This window comes from Palaemon carinicauda, chromosome 19 (genome assembly GCF_036898095.1).
Source record: "Palaemon carinicauda isolate YSFRI2023 chromosome 19, ASM3689809v2, whole genome shotgun sequence".
NCBI classification, from domain to species: Eukaryota; Metazoa; Arthropoda; class Malacostraca; order Decapoda; family Palaemonidae; genus Palaemon; species Palaemon carinicauda.
Window position 1 is genome coordinate 126268514 of NC_090743.1, and position 15000 is coordinate 126283513.

Below are 15000 nucleotides of genomic sequence, written 5' to 3' on the forward strand. Positions count from 1 at the left end.
GTAGGCTAAAGCGAGAGATGGTATAGTTGATTGTTATGGTATTCCTGTTTCAAATGATATTTGAGTCTTGTAGAAATGTGCTTGAAAAGGGTTCTTGATTATTTGAAGTGTATTTATAAGTATGCTTGGAAAATAGAAAATGGCAAAGAGAAGAGGTTATTAGATTAAGTTTTAACATAAGATGAGCAATAGATGGATGTCATGATGGGAGGAGGAGCAGACAGTTATCTGAAAATTATTTAGGTAAGGCAACATTCAATGTTAATATAATGTGGAGGGAGAAGAAAGGAAGTGTGTCTGTGAATGTAATCAAGGCAAGTGAATTCTATAAGAATTAAGTTAGAATACATCAGGATAAATTGAGTTGGGGCTGAAGATGAAGAGACAGAGGGAATAGATTTGGTTGTAAGGACAACAGGAAGTGTTTGTTGGTACAGGAGGTAGGAAAATAAACTAAAAAGAAGTTTGGGACGAAGAAGTAAAACATTCAGTATAAAAGAAAAAAATATTTGAGGGGAATCTGTCTGTCATAAAAAATCATGTGCAGACATACAGAGCACAGATAGTGTAGTCAACAAGAAATTATGATATAAAAATTAATACTATGAATAAAAAGAAATGTATAAACAAGAAATTTATGGGAACAAAATAAGTTCCATTAGGAAAAATGCTAATTCAACAAGAGGATTTTAAAATGAAAAATGCAAATGAAGAGATGTTGTCTAAAGTGTAAATAGAGTAATTTGAATATATGTTAGGTGTGAAGGATAGGAGAAAAGCAGAGCTGAATAAGAAAGATTGAAAACGGGGAGGGGCAAGGTTGAGAATGCTTGCAGAAGTGACTGATGAGTGTGTAGGATAGGAAATCACGAGGATGAAGAATAGAAAAACACCAGGTGATGATGGATAACAAGCGAGATGCTGCAGTAGCAGTGATATTGTGACTCGGTAGCAGACCAGGGTTTGTAAGGTATGTCTGAATGGGCGAAACTTTCCAAAGTAACAACTAAGATGGATGTTTGTTTCAATGTACAAGATGAAGGTGATGAAGGTAATTGGAAAAATTATAGACGAATATTGTTAATTACTACTTGGGATGGCACACTTTAGAATTCTGTTTAATAACAAGGAAGGTGAAAGAAGGAATGATATAGGAAACCACAAAATAATGTTAGATCATGAAGATGGTATCTGGATGAAGTCGTCTTTGTTAAGGAACAGATATGTGGGGAGTATAACAACACAAAACTCGATAGGAGGAAGTGTTTAGGATGTTAAGAACATATAGTATGAATAATTTGTTGAAAGCAATTAAAAAAATCATATGTTGGAAGCAGTGTGTCATAATATGAAGACAGGAGAGTGACTGGTCTGGCATAAAAATGGGTTTGAGTCAAAATAAAAAAAAAAATTAATAAAGCACTCGAAAGCAGCTAACGTAAGTACTTTTAAACATTTATCTAATTATATTTTGAATGTTGAAGGAGGCAGCGAGCAAGTTGCTGATGCATACATTAATGGTTTAATGGCTTCCATGAAAAGGAATGAGACACAATAATAACATCCCATTAAATCTTGCCTGGACCGACGAGCCACAATTCAAACCTATTTTATTTTCTTTATTCATTAATTTGAAAGACGTGTGGGGGAAACAATTTACTTCATGAGAAACATTTATGTTGACCATATTCTCCTAATGAAAAAGACCCACCCCACCTCTTATTTCCAATCCAAAACTCCATTCTCTCAACAAGTCCATGCCTTCTGTTCCCTCATAACTTAACCTTCCCCATTATTTTCTGTTCGTAAAATTTCTATGGTTCTTTGTAGGTAGTAGGTTGGTTAGGGCACCAGTCAGCCGTTGAGATACTACCGCTAGAGAGATATTGGGTCCTTTGACTGGCCAGACAGTACTTCATTGGATCCTTCTCTCTAGTTACGGTTCATTATCACTTTGCCTACACATACACCGAATAGTCTGGCCTATTCTTTATATATTCTCCTCTGTCCTTATGCACCTGACTACACTCGAGATTACCAAACAGTTCTTCTTTCAAGGGGTTAACTACTGCACTGTAATTGTTCAGTGGCCACTTTCCTCTTGGTAAGGGTAGAAGAGACTCTTTAGCTATGGTAAGCAGCTTTTCTAGGAGGAGGACACTCAAAATCAAACCACTGTTCTCTAGTCTTGGGTAGTACCATAGCCTCTGTACCATCGTCGTCCACTGTCTTGGGTCAGAGTTCTCTTATTGGAGGGTAAACTCGGGCACTCTATTCTATCTTATTTATCTTCCTCTTATTTTCTTAAAGTTTTTATAATTTATATATGATATATTCATTTTAATGTTACTTTTCTTAGAATATCTTAATTGTTAATTACTTCTCTTATTTCCTTGTTTCCTTTCCTCACAGGGCAATTTTTCCAGTTCGAGCCTCTGGGCTTATAGCATTCTGCTTTTCCAGCTAGGGTTGTATCTGGCGAAATCAGTAATATTCCCATTGTGCGTTCCTGTGCCGCCGCCGCCTTCTTCTTCTTCTTCTTCTTCTTCTTCTTCTTCTTCTTCTTCTTCTTCTTCTTCTTCTTCTTCTTCTTCTTCTTCTTCTTCTTCTTCTTCTTCTTCTTCTTCTTCTTCTTCTTCTTCTTCTTCTTCTTCTTCTTCTTCTTCTTCTTCTTTTTTTTTTTGCTTCACTGTTATGCTTTAGAATTATCATCATATGTTAGTCTTTCCAGACTATCAATTTAACAATTAGTCCATCCAACTCCTTCAGATTGTGTTCTAGCCCTAAGCAAGGATACGATATTTGGGTACGGTTGGCTTCATTAATTCTGGTACACTGACGTGTCCTTAGCTTCCTGACAAGTGTATCGGAATTAGTGGAGCCAACTGTACCATCCCACAGCAATTCAATTATTATTATTATTATTATTATTATTATTATTATTATCATCATCCTCATCCTCATCATCATCATTGTTATTATTATTATTACTATTATTATTATTATTATTATTATTATTTTTATCATCATCATCATGATTATTATTATTACTATTATTATTATTATTATCATTAGCTAGGCTACAACCCTAGTTGGAAAAGCAGGATGCTATAAGCCCAAGGGCTCCAACAGGGAAAAATAGTCCAGTGAGGAAAGGAAACAAGAAAATAAACAAACTACAAGCAATAAACAATCAAAACAAAATATTGTAAGTACAGCAATAACATGAAATTAGATCTTCCATATATAAACTAAAAAAAAAAAAAAAAAAAAAAACCGGAAGAGAAATAAGATAAGTGTCCGAATGTACCCTCAAGCAAGAGAACTCTAATCCAAGACAGTGGAAGGCCATGGTACAGACGCTAAGGCATTATTACCTCCGCCAGGAGGTTATGTTTTCGGTTCGGTTTGTTTGTTTGTTTCTCTGTTTGTCTGTCTGTCTGTGGACAACGTAGAGGCCACATTTCTACACGGAATCACTTCAAACTTGGCCAAGTAGTTCCCCAATGTGTATGGAAGAACTGATTAAATTTTGGTCAAGGTCACCCCAAGGTCAAGGTCACAGGGGTCACTGGTGTCACTATGACATAAGTGGCCATATCAAGAGACAGAAATAAAGCACTGACTTTTGCATAAGCCAACAGGGAAGTCCTAGTCCAGGCGCAACCCATGGGTGATGTTCAAATTTATAAAGGTCAAAGGTCAAGGTCATATTGGTGCATTATATCAATGTCATATTAAGTATCAGTGGCAAATGAACAAAGATCACTTGAAGGTCAAAAGTCAAGCAGGTCACTTGAAGGTCAAGGTCACGTGAAGGTCAAGGTCACGTGAAGGTCAAGGTCACCTGAAGGTCAAGGTCACGTGAAGGTCAAGTACATTTGAAGATCAAGGTCACTTGAAGCCAAGGTCATGTGAAGGTCAAGGTCACGTGAAGGTCAAGGTCACTTGAAGGTCACGTGAAGGTCAAGGTCATGTGAAGGTCGAAGTCACATCAATTCATGATTCTAGGACATATGGCGCTCTAGGTCACCTTGGCGGAGGTATGTCCTCTACGAGGACCATGTCCGCGTTCAGGACTTGCTCACTTGTTATTATTATTATTATTATTATTATTACTTGCTAAGCTACAACCCTAGTTGGAAAAGCAGGAGGCTATAAGCCCAGGGGCTCCAACAGGCAAAATAGACCAGCGAGGAAAGGAAACAAGGAAAAATGAAATATCTTAAGAACAGTAACATTAAAATAAATATTTACTATATATACTATAAAAACTTTAAAAAAACAAGAGGTAGAAAAATAAGATAGAATAGTGTGCCCGAATGTACCCTCAAGCAAGAGAACTCTAAACCAAGACAGTGGAAGGCCATAGTAAAGAGGCTATGACCCTACCCAAGATTAGAGAACAATGGTTTGATTTTGGAGTGTCCTTCTCCTAGAAGAGCTGCTTACCATAGCTAAAGAGTCTCTTCTACCCTTAGCAAGGGGAAAGTAGCTACTGAGCAATTGCAGTGCAGTAGTGAAGAGGAATTGTTTGTTATCCAAGACTAGAGAACAATAAGATGCATATTAAAACAAAATGGCGGAAAATGAAGACTAAATTATACAAATTAAAATTAAAAAAAACTCATATTCGAGCAATTAACCAACATTCTAAGACAGTGGAAGACCATGGTACAGAGGCTAAGGCACTACCCAAGACTAGAGAACAATAAGATACATATTAAAACAAAATGGCGGAAAATGAAGACTAAATTATACAAATCAAGTAGACAAATAAAAAAAAAAAAAAACATTAATTTCTTTCTATCTTTCATCTCTACTGAATGTCCCTCTTCATGGGAATACTCACTTGTATTCAGGCTCCGAATACGAAGACGTATAGAAAGCCGAATCACTCAGATGAGAGTCAGCTGATTTCTCCGACGCTCTGTTTGATCTTCTGAAGGAAGACGACCTTATTCTGCCCGAACCCGGCTGAGATGGGTATCTGCAAATACCCCAGGGGGGGAGATTGATACCCAAACTACTTATTAGAGGCGTGCTAAGTGGTGCTAAATGGTGATGAATGGTCCTGAGAGTAAGCTTGATGCTTAAGAGCTAACTCATCACTTAATGGCATGCATTAACGCTAAGCTTAAAACTATGCTGCAAATTAAAAAAAAGGAAAAGGGGGGGTGTTAAAACATGTGTTTGTAAACAATACAGTAAGCTTAACAAATAAATACTTAACACATTATATGGCTTATCACACGTATACAAACATACACATATATAAAGCAGACATACAGATAAAATTTTCCTTTTTGTGGGGGGGGGGATATAAAAATGTTTGTGACTGCAAAACATCACATCGAAAAGAAAATGAACCTGTATTCCAGGCTGCCTACTATACCCTAGGGGCAAGGTATACAGTACATACAGCCTGTAAGCCTCGCAGGTCGGTGTGGAGTTTTCCTGGCTTTTTTAAAGACTGTTTGGTCAAAGATTATGGTACAGTCTATTAGGAGGATGAGATAGGAATTACTGTTACCTTAGTCTCCATTATCCTAATGTATCTATCTCACCGATAAGGGATGTGAATAAGTTATTATTATTATTATTATTATTATTATTATTATTATTATTATTATTATTATTATTATTATTATTATTATTATTATTATTATCATTGGAAGAGGGACACCAATTAACAGATGTTCAAGTTTCGACCACATATTGAGATATCTATCTATCTATCTATCTATCTATCTATCTATATATATATATATATATATATATATATATATATATATATATATATATATATATATACATATACATACATATATACAGTATATACATACATACATACATATATCTATATATATATATATATATATATATATATATATATATATATATAGATATAGATATAGATATAAATATATATATGTATATATATCTATATCTATATCTATATATATATATATATATATATATATATATATATATATATATATATATATATATATATATAGATATATATATATATATATATATATATATATATATAAATATATATATATATATATATATATATATATATATATAATATATATATATATATATATATATATATATATATATATATATATATATATATATATATATATATATGATAAATTTTGCACATTTAGACGTGTTTTTCATATTCTAATAAGCCATATATATTTTTGATACATTAATGTCTGGATTCTCTTAACGACCTCGGGATCAGAACCCCAGGCGAAATCACACAAAGACAATAGCTTCTGACCGGCCGGGAATCGAACCCATTCGCCTGGGGCTCTGATCCCGAGGTCGTTAAGAGAATCCAGACATTAATGTATAAAAAATATATATGGCTTATCTGCATATATATACTCACTCTCTCTCTCTCTCTCTCTCTCTCTCTCTCTTCTCTCTCTCTCTCTCTCTCTCTCTCTCTCTCTCTGAATTCTCACGAAAGTTTTTCCAATTTTTTCTTCAGGGGATGAAAATTGTAACTAATATCGTAACACCAGTAAGTATTAACGTTAGATATACTCTATGGAAACTTAAGACATGATACGAATTCTATATTCTGAATACGCATATGGTTTACACCTTCCTCTTTTTTTCTTTTTTTTTTCCCCATGATTTTTTTTCCGGGCATACCTACTGGAGTTCCATATCAACTGATTGGTTACAAACCCTGTTGGGGCCCCTGGGCTTATAGCATCGTGCTTTTCCAATTAGGGTTGTAGCTTAGCAAGTAATAATAATAATAATTACAATCAATTATTCTATTCGAGGCTTTTAATGGTTTAAATGCCACTCATGAATGGCGGGCAAGGGGAAGTGACATCGTCTTAGCAAGCAGGACAATGCCCTAGAAACTGACCATATATACATATGATCAGCGTCCAAGCCCCCTCTCCACCCAAGCTAGGACCAAGGAGGACCAGGTAATGGCTGCTGATGACTTAGCAGATAGACCTACAGGCTTCCCAAAAACCTCGCACCCTTAGCTCACAAGGATGGTGAGGTTCCAATGGCCAAAGAAACTAACGAGTTTGAGCGGTACTCGAACCCCAGTCTGGCGTTCACCAGTCAGGGACGTTACCACATCGGCCATCACAACTCATCTCACGTTCAAACTACCTCAGTCTTGAGATCAGTTTATTCTCCAGGTCCTCATAAAAGCTAATTATTCTACTTTCAAGCAATATTCAAGATTCTTAAACTTTTTTTCAATGCATTCTATAATCAATTTCTTTTAATGAGGCGCATTTGCACCGACTCGCAGGGGGTGTCCTTTTAGCTCGGAAAAGTTTCCTGATCGCTGATTGGTTAGAATTATCTTGTCCAACCAATCAGCGATCAGGAAACTTTTCCGAGCTAAAAGGGCACCGCTGCGAGTCGGTGCAAATCTGCCTCGCTAATAAACATTGATATTAACTTAAAAATTTACTCTATTTATATCAAAACAGATACACTAAATATAGTGTACGCGACCGGTACAAAATATCGGCTAAATATTCAAGACAGTTATGCACCCACACGTACCCCGACTCTCACCAGAGTAAGACTACTCCAAACTTCACAATCGGAGACCTAGAACTTCGACAATCCAAGAACTACTATTTTTGCAATCGGCATTGATGACGAATTAAAGTATCCTTAAGAGGTATTGGGTCCTTTGACTGGCCAGACAGTACTACATTGGATCCTCCTCTCTGGTTACGGCTCATTTTCCCTTTGCCTACACATACACCGAATAATCTGACGTATTCTTTACAGACTCTCCTCTGAACTCATACACCTGACGACACTGAGATTACCAAATAATTCTTCAAAGGGTTAGCTACTACACTGTAATTGTTCAGTGGCTACTCTCCTCTTGGTAAGGGTAAAAGATACTCTCTACCTGTGGTAAGCAGCTCTTCTAGGAGAAGGACACTCCCAAATCAAATCATTGTTCTCCAGTCTTGGAGAGTGCCATTACCTCTGTACCATGGTCTTCCTACGTCTTGGGCTAGAGTTTTCTTGCTTGAGGGTACTCTCAGGCACACTGACCTATCTTACTTCTCTTCCTTTTGTTTTTGATTTTTTTTAAGGTTTTATAGTTTATATATAAAAGATTAATTGTAATGTTACTATTCTTAATATATTTTATTTCAATTTTTAATCACTTCTCTTATAGTTTATCTATTTCCTTATTTCCTTTCCTCACTAGGCTATTTTCCCTGTTGGAGCCCTTGGATAGCATCTTGCTTGTCCAACTGGGGTTGTAACTTAGCTCGTAATAATAATAATAATAATAATAATAATAATAATAATAATAATAAAATATCCTTGTCAGTGAAAATAAGAGAAACTCTCAAAGAAAACACCACCACGGGCACTGCCATTGACCGCTTCAATACTTACGAGGAAGTCATACTACTGTATACTTCAAGACTCTCACGGATATCAATGCCTGAACATTCTCCAATTTTCTTGTTGACCACAACAATGGCGTTTTGTTTACGTTGTCACCCAGAATCTAAGCAGGTCAACATTACCGTTAGCAACTTTCTAAGCAATTGGCAAAATCTCTCTCTCTCTCTCTCTCTCTCTCTCTCTCTCTCTCTCTCTCTCTCTCTCTCTCTCGTATTCATGAGGATACAGTGCTTCCTGTTATTTGAGGAAATCTTTTATTCAATTCTAAAGTCAGGTTACTCTCTCTCTCTCTCTCTCTCTCTCTCTCTCTCTCTCTCTCTCTCTCTCTCTCTCTCTCTCCTCTCTCTCTCTCTCTCTGTATACACCTTAAACTTTTTAAACTTATTTCTTAAATCAAATTTTCCCTCTTTTCGAAGATTCCCTCAGAATTCAATATAGTTCTCTCTCTCTCTCTCTCTCTCTCTCTCTCTCTCTCTCTCTCTCTCTCTCTCTCTCTCTCTCTCTCTCTCCGTTTGTATACGCCTATACATATTCATTTCATTACTTAAATCAAAAGTTCTCTCTCTCTCTCTCTCTCTCTCTCTCTCTCTCTCTCTCTCTCTCTCTCTCTCTCTCTCTCTCTCACCTTCTGGAGCTGCCCCTCATGTGCCTCACTCTTCTCTTCTTCTTCGGCCTCTTGGTGCAGGCGTAGCAGCAGACTTTCCAGTAGAGGAACCTGAAGGAGTGCGCCATGCCGTCTCCTATGTTCGCCAGGCACAGCATCATGAGTGGGACGCCCGGGATGGCGTAGATGATGGTGATGACCTTACCCCAGTCGGTTTTGGGCGCTATGTGGCCGTAGCCTGGGGAATAATAATAATAATTATTATTATTATTATTATTATTATTATTACTATTAGTAGTAGTAGTAGTAGTAGTAGTAGTAGTAGTAGTAGTAGTAGTAGTAGTAGTAGTAGTAGTAGTATTATAATAATAATACTAGAAGTCTTTAGGCTTATAGCATCCTGCTTTTCTAACAAGGGTTGTAGCTTAGCTCGTAATAATAATAATAATAATAATAATAATAATAATAATAATAATAATAACTGGTGTATTAACTCTTATAAATGACTGGTTAATCAATTTTTGGAAAATGTACAAAAAAATATTACGATAATCAAAAACATTTTTTTTTTTAAGGATTTCAAGCAAAAAATCTTATTATTAATGCTGACAATAATAATAATAATAATAATAATAATAATAATAATAATAATAATAATAATAATAATAATAGCTGGTGTATTAACTATTATAATTGACTGGTTAATCAATTTTTGGAAAATGTTCAAAAATATTACGATATTAAAAATTTTTTTTTTTAAGGATTACAAGAAAAAAATCTTATTATTAATGCTGACAATAATAATAATAATAATAATAATAATAATAATAATAATAATAATAATAATAGCTTGTGTATTAACTATTATATATGACTGGTTAATCAATTTTTGGAAAATGTACAAAAATATTACGATATTAATTTTTTTTTTTTTTTTTTAAGGATTTCCAGCAAAAAATCTTGTCCATAAATACTATCGATCTTTTTATTCATGTTTCAAAACTAATTCATAAAAAAAGATTGTAAATGTATAAAAAAAAATATTACCACAGTTAAATAAGAGATATATTTGAGAAACAAGCACTATACAAGAGAGAGAGAGAGAGAGAGAGAGAGAGAGAGAGAGAGAGAGGAGAGAGAGAGAGAGAGAGAGAGAGAGAGAGAGAAGTGAATACACAAGTATTAAGCATCACAATAAATAGATAATTACATGAGAGTATAATTACCTCAAATGCCACAATGCGCGAAATAAATCCATATGAAAAAAAAAAAAAAAAAAAGTTGCCTAGAGTAATTCAACCGTAACTTGAAGAATTAGGTTTGAGGACCGGTTCCATCAACCAGAAAATTACTGTGAGAGAGAGAGAGAGAGAGAGAGAGAGAGAGAGAGAGAGAGAGAGAGAGAGAGAGAGAGAGAGAGAGAGAGAGAGAGAGAGTTAAAATCATTTACAGATAAGAACTGAACTTGGGCGATAAGTTAATATCTCAAATAAACACGATTATTATTATTATTATTATATTTTATTATTATTATTATTATTCTTATTATTACTACTACTATTATCATTATTATTATTATTATTATTATTAATTATTATTATCATTATTATTATCATCATTATTATCATTACTTGCTAAGCTACAACCCTAATTGGAAAAGCAGGATTCTGTAAGCGAAAGGGCTCCAACAGGGAAAATAGCAAAGTGAGGAAAGGAAATAAAGAAAAACTACAGGAAGTTTAAGAACAATAACAACATTAAAATAATATTTCATATATAAACTATAAAAACTTTAACAAAATAAGAGGAAGAGAAATAAGATCGAATAGTGTGCCCGAGTGTACCCTCAAGCAAGAGAACTCTAACCCAAGACAGTGGAAGACCATGGTACAGAGGCTATGGGAGAATGGTAAATTTGCTTAATATACAATACAATTCCTTGCGTAACTATTCTTTAATCGTTTATATCGAAATAAAATTTAATGTAACTATATAGCTAGTAAGGTTTCGATTAAAATGAGTGTTTTTCAGTGACGTATCCAATTGAAGATGAAAATTCGAAAATGGAATGCATCAGAAATTTGCACAGTAGGACAACACATTCGTTAATCGAAAGGGACCAATTTTCCTTCCAAAAGAAATGTCCTTTCTACAGTACCATGGTCTTCCACTGTCTTGGGTTAGAGTTCTCTTGCTCGAGGGTACACTCGGGCACACTAATCTATGTAATTTCTCTTCCTCTTTTTTTGCTAAAGTTTTCATGGTCTATATAGGAAATATTTATTTTGATATTGTTATTGTTTTTTAAATATTTTATTTTTCCTTGTTTCCTTTCCTCATTGGGCTATTTTCCCAGTTGGATCCCCCAGCCTTAGTGCATCCTGCTTTTCCAACTAGGGTTGTAGCTCAGCAAGTAATAATAACAACGACAACAACAACAACAACTACAGCAACAACAACAACAATAATAATAATAATAGTAGGGAAAACAGCCTTCAATCTGGCCGAGATCTGTGTTACAACAGTAATGCCAAACTGTAGAGTTCTATCTCATTTCTCTTCCTCTTGTTTTTTCTTTCTAAGTTTTTTAGTTTATTTATGAAAAATCTAATTTAAAGTCACTGTTCTTGTTTATTACTTCTCTTGTTTATTTATTTCCTTGTTTCCTTTCGTTGCTTTGCTATTTTTCCTTGGAGCCCTTGGGCTTATAGCATCTTGATTTGCCAACTAAGGTTATAGCTTAGCTTATAATAATAATAATAATAATAATAATAATAATAATAATAATAATAATACAGCAGAGATATAGCCACAACACTCCAAAATCAAACCATTTATCTCTAGTCTTGTGTAGTGCCATAGCCTCTGTACCATGGTCTTCCACTGCCTTGGGTTAGAGTTCTCTTGATTGAGGGTACACTCGGCCACACTATTCTATCTTATTTCTCTTCCTCTTGTTTTGTTAAAGTGTTTATAGTTTATAAATGAGATATTTTTTTAATGTTTCTCTTCTTAAAAATTTGATTTTTCCCTGTTTCCTTTCCTCACTGGGCTATTTTCTCTGTTGGAGCCCCTGAGCTTATAGCATTGTGCTTTTCCAACTAGGATTGTAGCTTAGCAATTAATAATAATAATAATAATAATAATAATAACTAGCAGTAGGGCTTTCAAAGGAAAAACAGCTTCGACTCTAACTGACGTCAAAGTGTGTTCCCGTGGCTTTACAACTCTGTCTATTGCAGATAGAGAAGCTGAACTTTACACAAAATAAGATAGAACAGCGTGCCCGATTGTACCCTCATTTTTAATACGTCGCATAAGCTAGTCAAATATTTATATATATATATATATATATATATATATATATATATATATATATATATATATATATATATACTGTATGTATAAATATATGTATGTATATATATATATATATATATATATATGCATATATATATGTATATATCTACATATATATATGTTATGGGGTCTTTTGACTGGCCAGACAGTACTACATTGGATCCTTCTCTCTGGTTACGGTTCATTTTCCCTTTGCCTACACACACACTGAATAGTCTGGCCTATTCTTTACATATTCTCCTCTGTCCTCATACACCTGACAACACAGATTACCAAACAATTCTTCTTCACAAAATTTCTGCAAGAACGCTCTATACCTACAGCTTGAAATTTTTTTTATCATTATACTAATTCACAAAAAGGGGGAACACAAAAGACCTGAAGAAATTACCACCCAATAAGTTCACTCTCAGTAATATATAAAATATTTCCAAAGATCATATTAAGCCGAATAGAAAGACAGCTAAACTTCAATTAACCTCTTCAGGCTTTATCATTATTGTTAAAATTACAAGCCAACCTATGACCCTAGTTGGAAAAGCAAGGTGCTACAAGCCCAAGGGCTCCAACAGGGAAAAATAGCCCAGTGAGGAAAGGAAATAAGAAAATAAATAAGCTACAAGAGAAGTAATAAATAATCAAAATAAAATATTTTAAGAAAAAATAACATTAAATTATATCTAATATATAAACTATAAAACTTCAAAACAAACAAGAGGAAGAGAAATAAGATAAAACAGCGTGCCCGAGTGTACCCTCAAGCAAGAGAACTCTAACCCAAGACAGTGGAAGACCATGGTACAGAGGCTATGGCACTACCCAAGACTAGAGAACAATGTTTTGATTTTGGAGTGCCCTTCTCCTAGAGGAGTTGCTTGACCATATCAACTATATATGGCCTTTATAGACTATTAGAAAGCTTTTGATTCTGGCAATGATTTTGGTTGGTGCATTACTTGATTTAGTAAACAGTAGTTTTTTATCCTTAACTCTGTCAGCATAGATCATTTCTTTTCTGGTTTTGGGTCCATCGGTGTTTAAAGTGTTAACTTAATTGATTCAATATTCGTAGCTAGATTATCAACTTTCTCAATGAGATCAGTGGTCTGGGTAGAATTTGCTGCATGCTCCATAATTTGGTTTTCCAATTCAGCGATTTTCTCACCACGCTCATATAAATCAAGGTCTCTCATTCTCAATTCCTCCTCCATTCTTGCTAAAACTATCTTGGCTAGTCTGGCTTCATCTACGCAGTGTGGACAAATCCAATTCAATTTTCCTGAGTCTTCATCACTGTTTTCTGCCTCTATAAACACACACTTCCTGTGGTAGAACCTTTTACAGTCACATCCTATCCAAGTCTGCCCTCGTAGATTCAAATTGGGGGCAACCAGCCATTTTGTAATTTCACTTCTAAATTTAGTCTCTCCATGAGATTAACTAATATTTTTCAAAGATTCCACAAGTGAGATTTCAACGGAGCTCGGCGAAACACGTCTTCACTCGTTGGTAAACGAAACGGGGTTATGAAAAGCAAGATGAAAAGTAAAATGGTACTATCTCTAAAAAGAAAAGTATTTGATCAGATGGTCCTACCAGTATCAACTTACGCATTAGAAACTTAGAACCTTACTTAAACCTTAGAATATAAGTTAGTTACAACTCACAGAGATATGGAAAGAAAAATGATTGGAATAACACTAAGATACAGAAAAAGAGCAACATGGATACGAGAGCAAACTAAAGTAGAGGGTATTCTAACAACATGTAAGAAAAAGAAATGGACATGGGGAGAACATAAAATGAGAATGGCAGACAATAGATGGACATTAAGAACAACAGAATGGGTCCCTAGAGATTGCAAATGAAGCAGGGAGAAGGAATTATAACGATGGATTGACGAGGTAAGAAAATTTGCTGGTATAGACTAGCATAGAAAGACCATAAACAGACACGAGTGGAACATGTCTGAGGTCTTTGTCCCGAAGTGGACTAGCAACGGTGGATATAATATATATATATATATATATATATATATATATATATATATATATATATATATATATGTATATATATATATATATATATATATATATATATATATATATATATATATGTATATATATATATATATATATATATATATATATATATATATATATATATATATATATATATATATATATATATATATATATATATATATATATATATATATACATACACACACACACACACTTTTTTTTTAACTGCGAGTGCACTTGTGCTTGAGTAAAGATGTCTAGAGCAATTATTCTATTTTGGAAAATCCCTATTGCTCTTTAAGAACAATGTAATTATTGGAAACCAGAAATTTTGGATATCGAAAACCATGCAATATATATATATATATATATATATATATATATATATATATATATATATATATATATATATATATATATACTGTATATATATATATATATATATATATATATATATATATATATATATATATATATATATATATATATATATATATATATATATATATATGTATATACAGTATATATATACACATATATATATTAGTATACGCGACCTGTCAAATA

The 15000-nt window shown here is 33.8% G+C and overlaps 1 protein-coding gene across 4 annotated transcripts in view; it reads right to left on the minus strand.

The window, feature by feature from the left end:
• galene overlaps positions 1–15000 on the minus strand; it is a 166592-nt gene that overhangs the window by 11197 nt on the left and 140395 nt on the right. For 3 of the 4 annotated variants that reach the window (XM_068393919.1, XM_068393918.1, XM_068393917.1), the window contains exons 4-5: positions 9071–9287; positions 4853–4990 (exon numbers count right to left, since the gene is read on the minus strand). In XM_068393919.1, the coding sequence (XP_068250020.1) occupies positions 4853–4990; positions 9071–9287 (355 nt within the window). The remainder of the gene's footprint in view (positions 1–4852; positions 4991–9070; positions 9288–15000) is intronic. The other variant, XM_068393921.1, reaches the window with a different exon arrangement.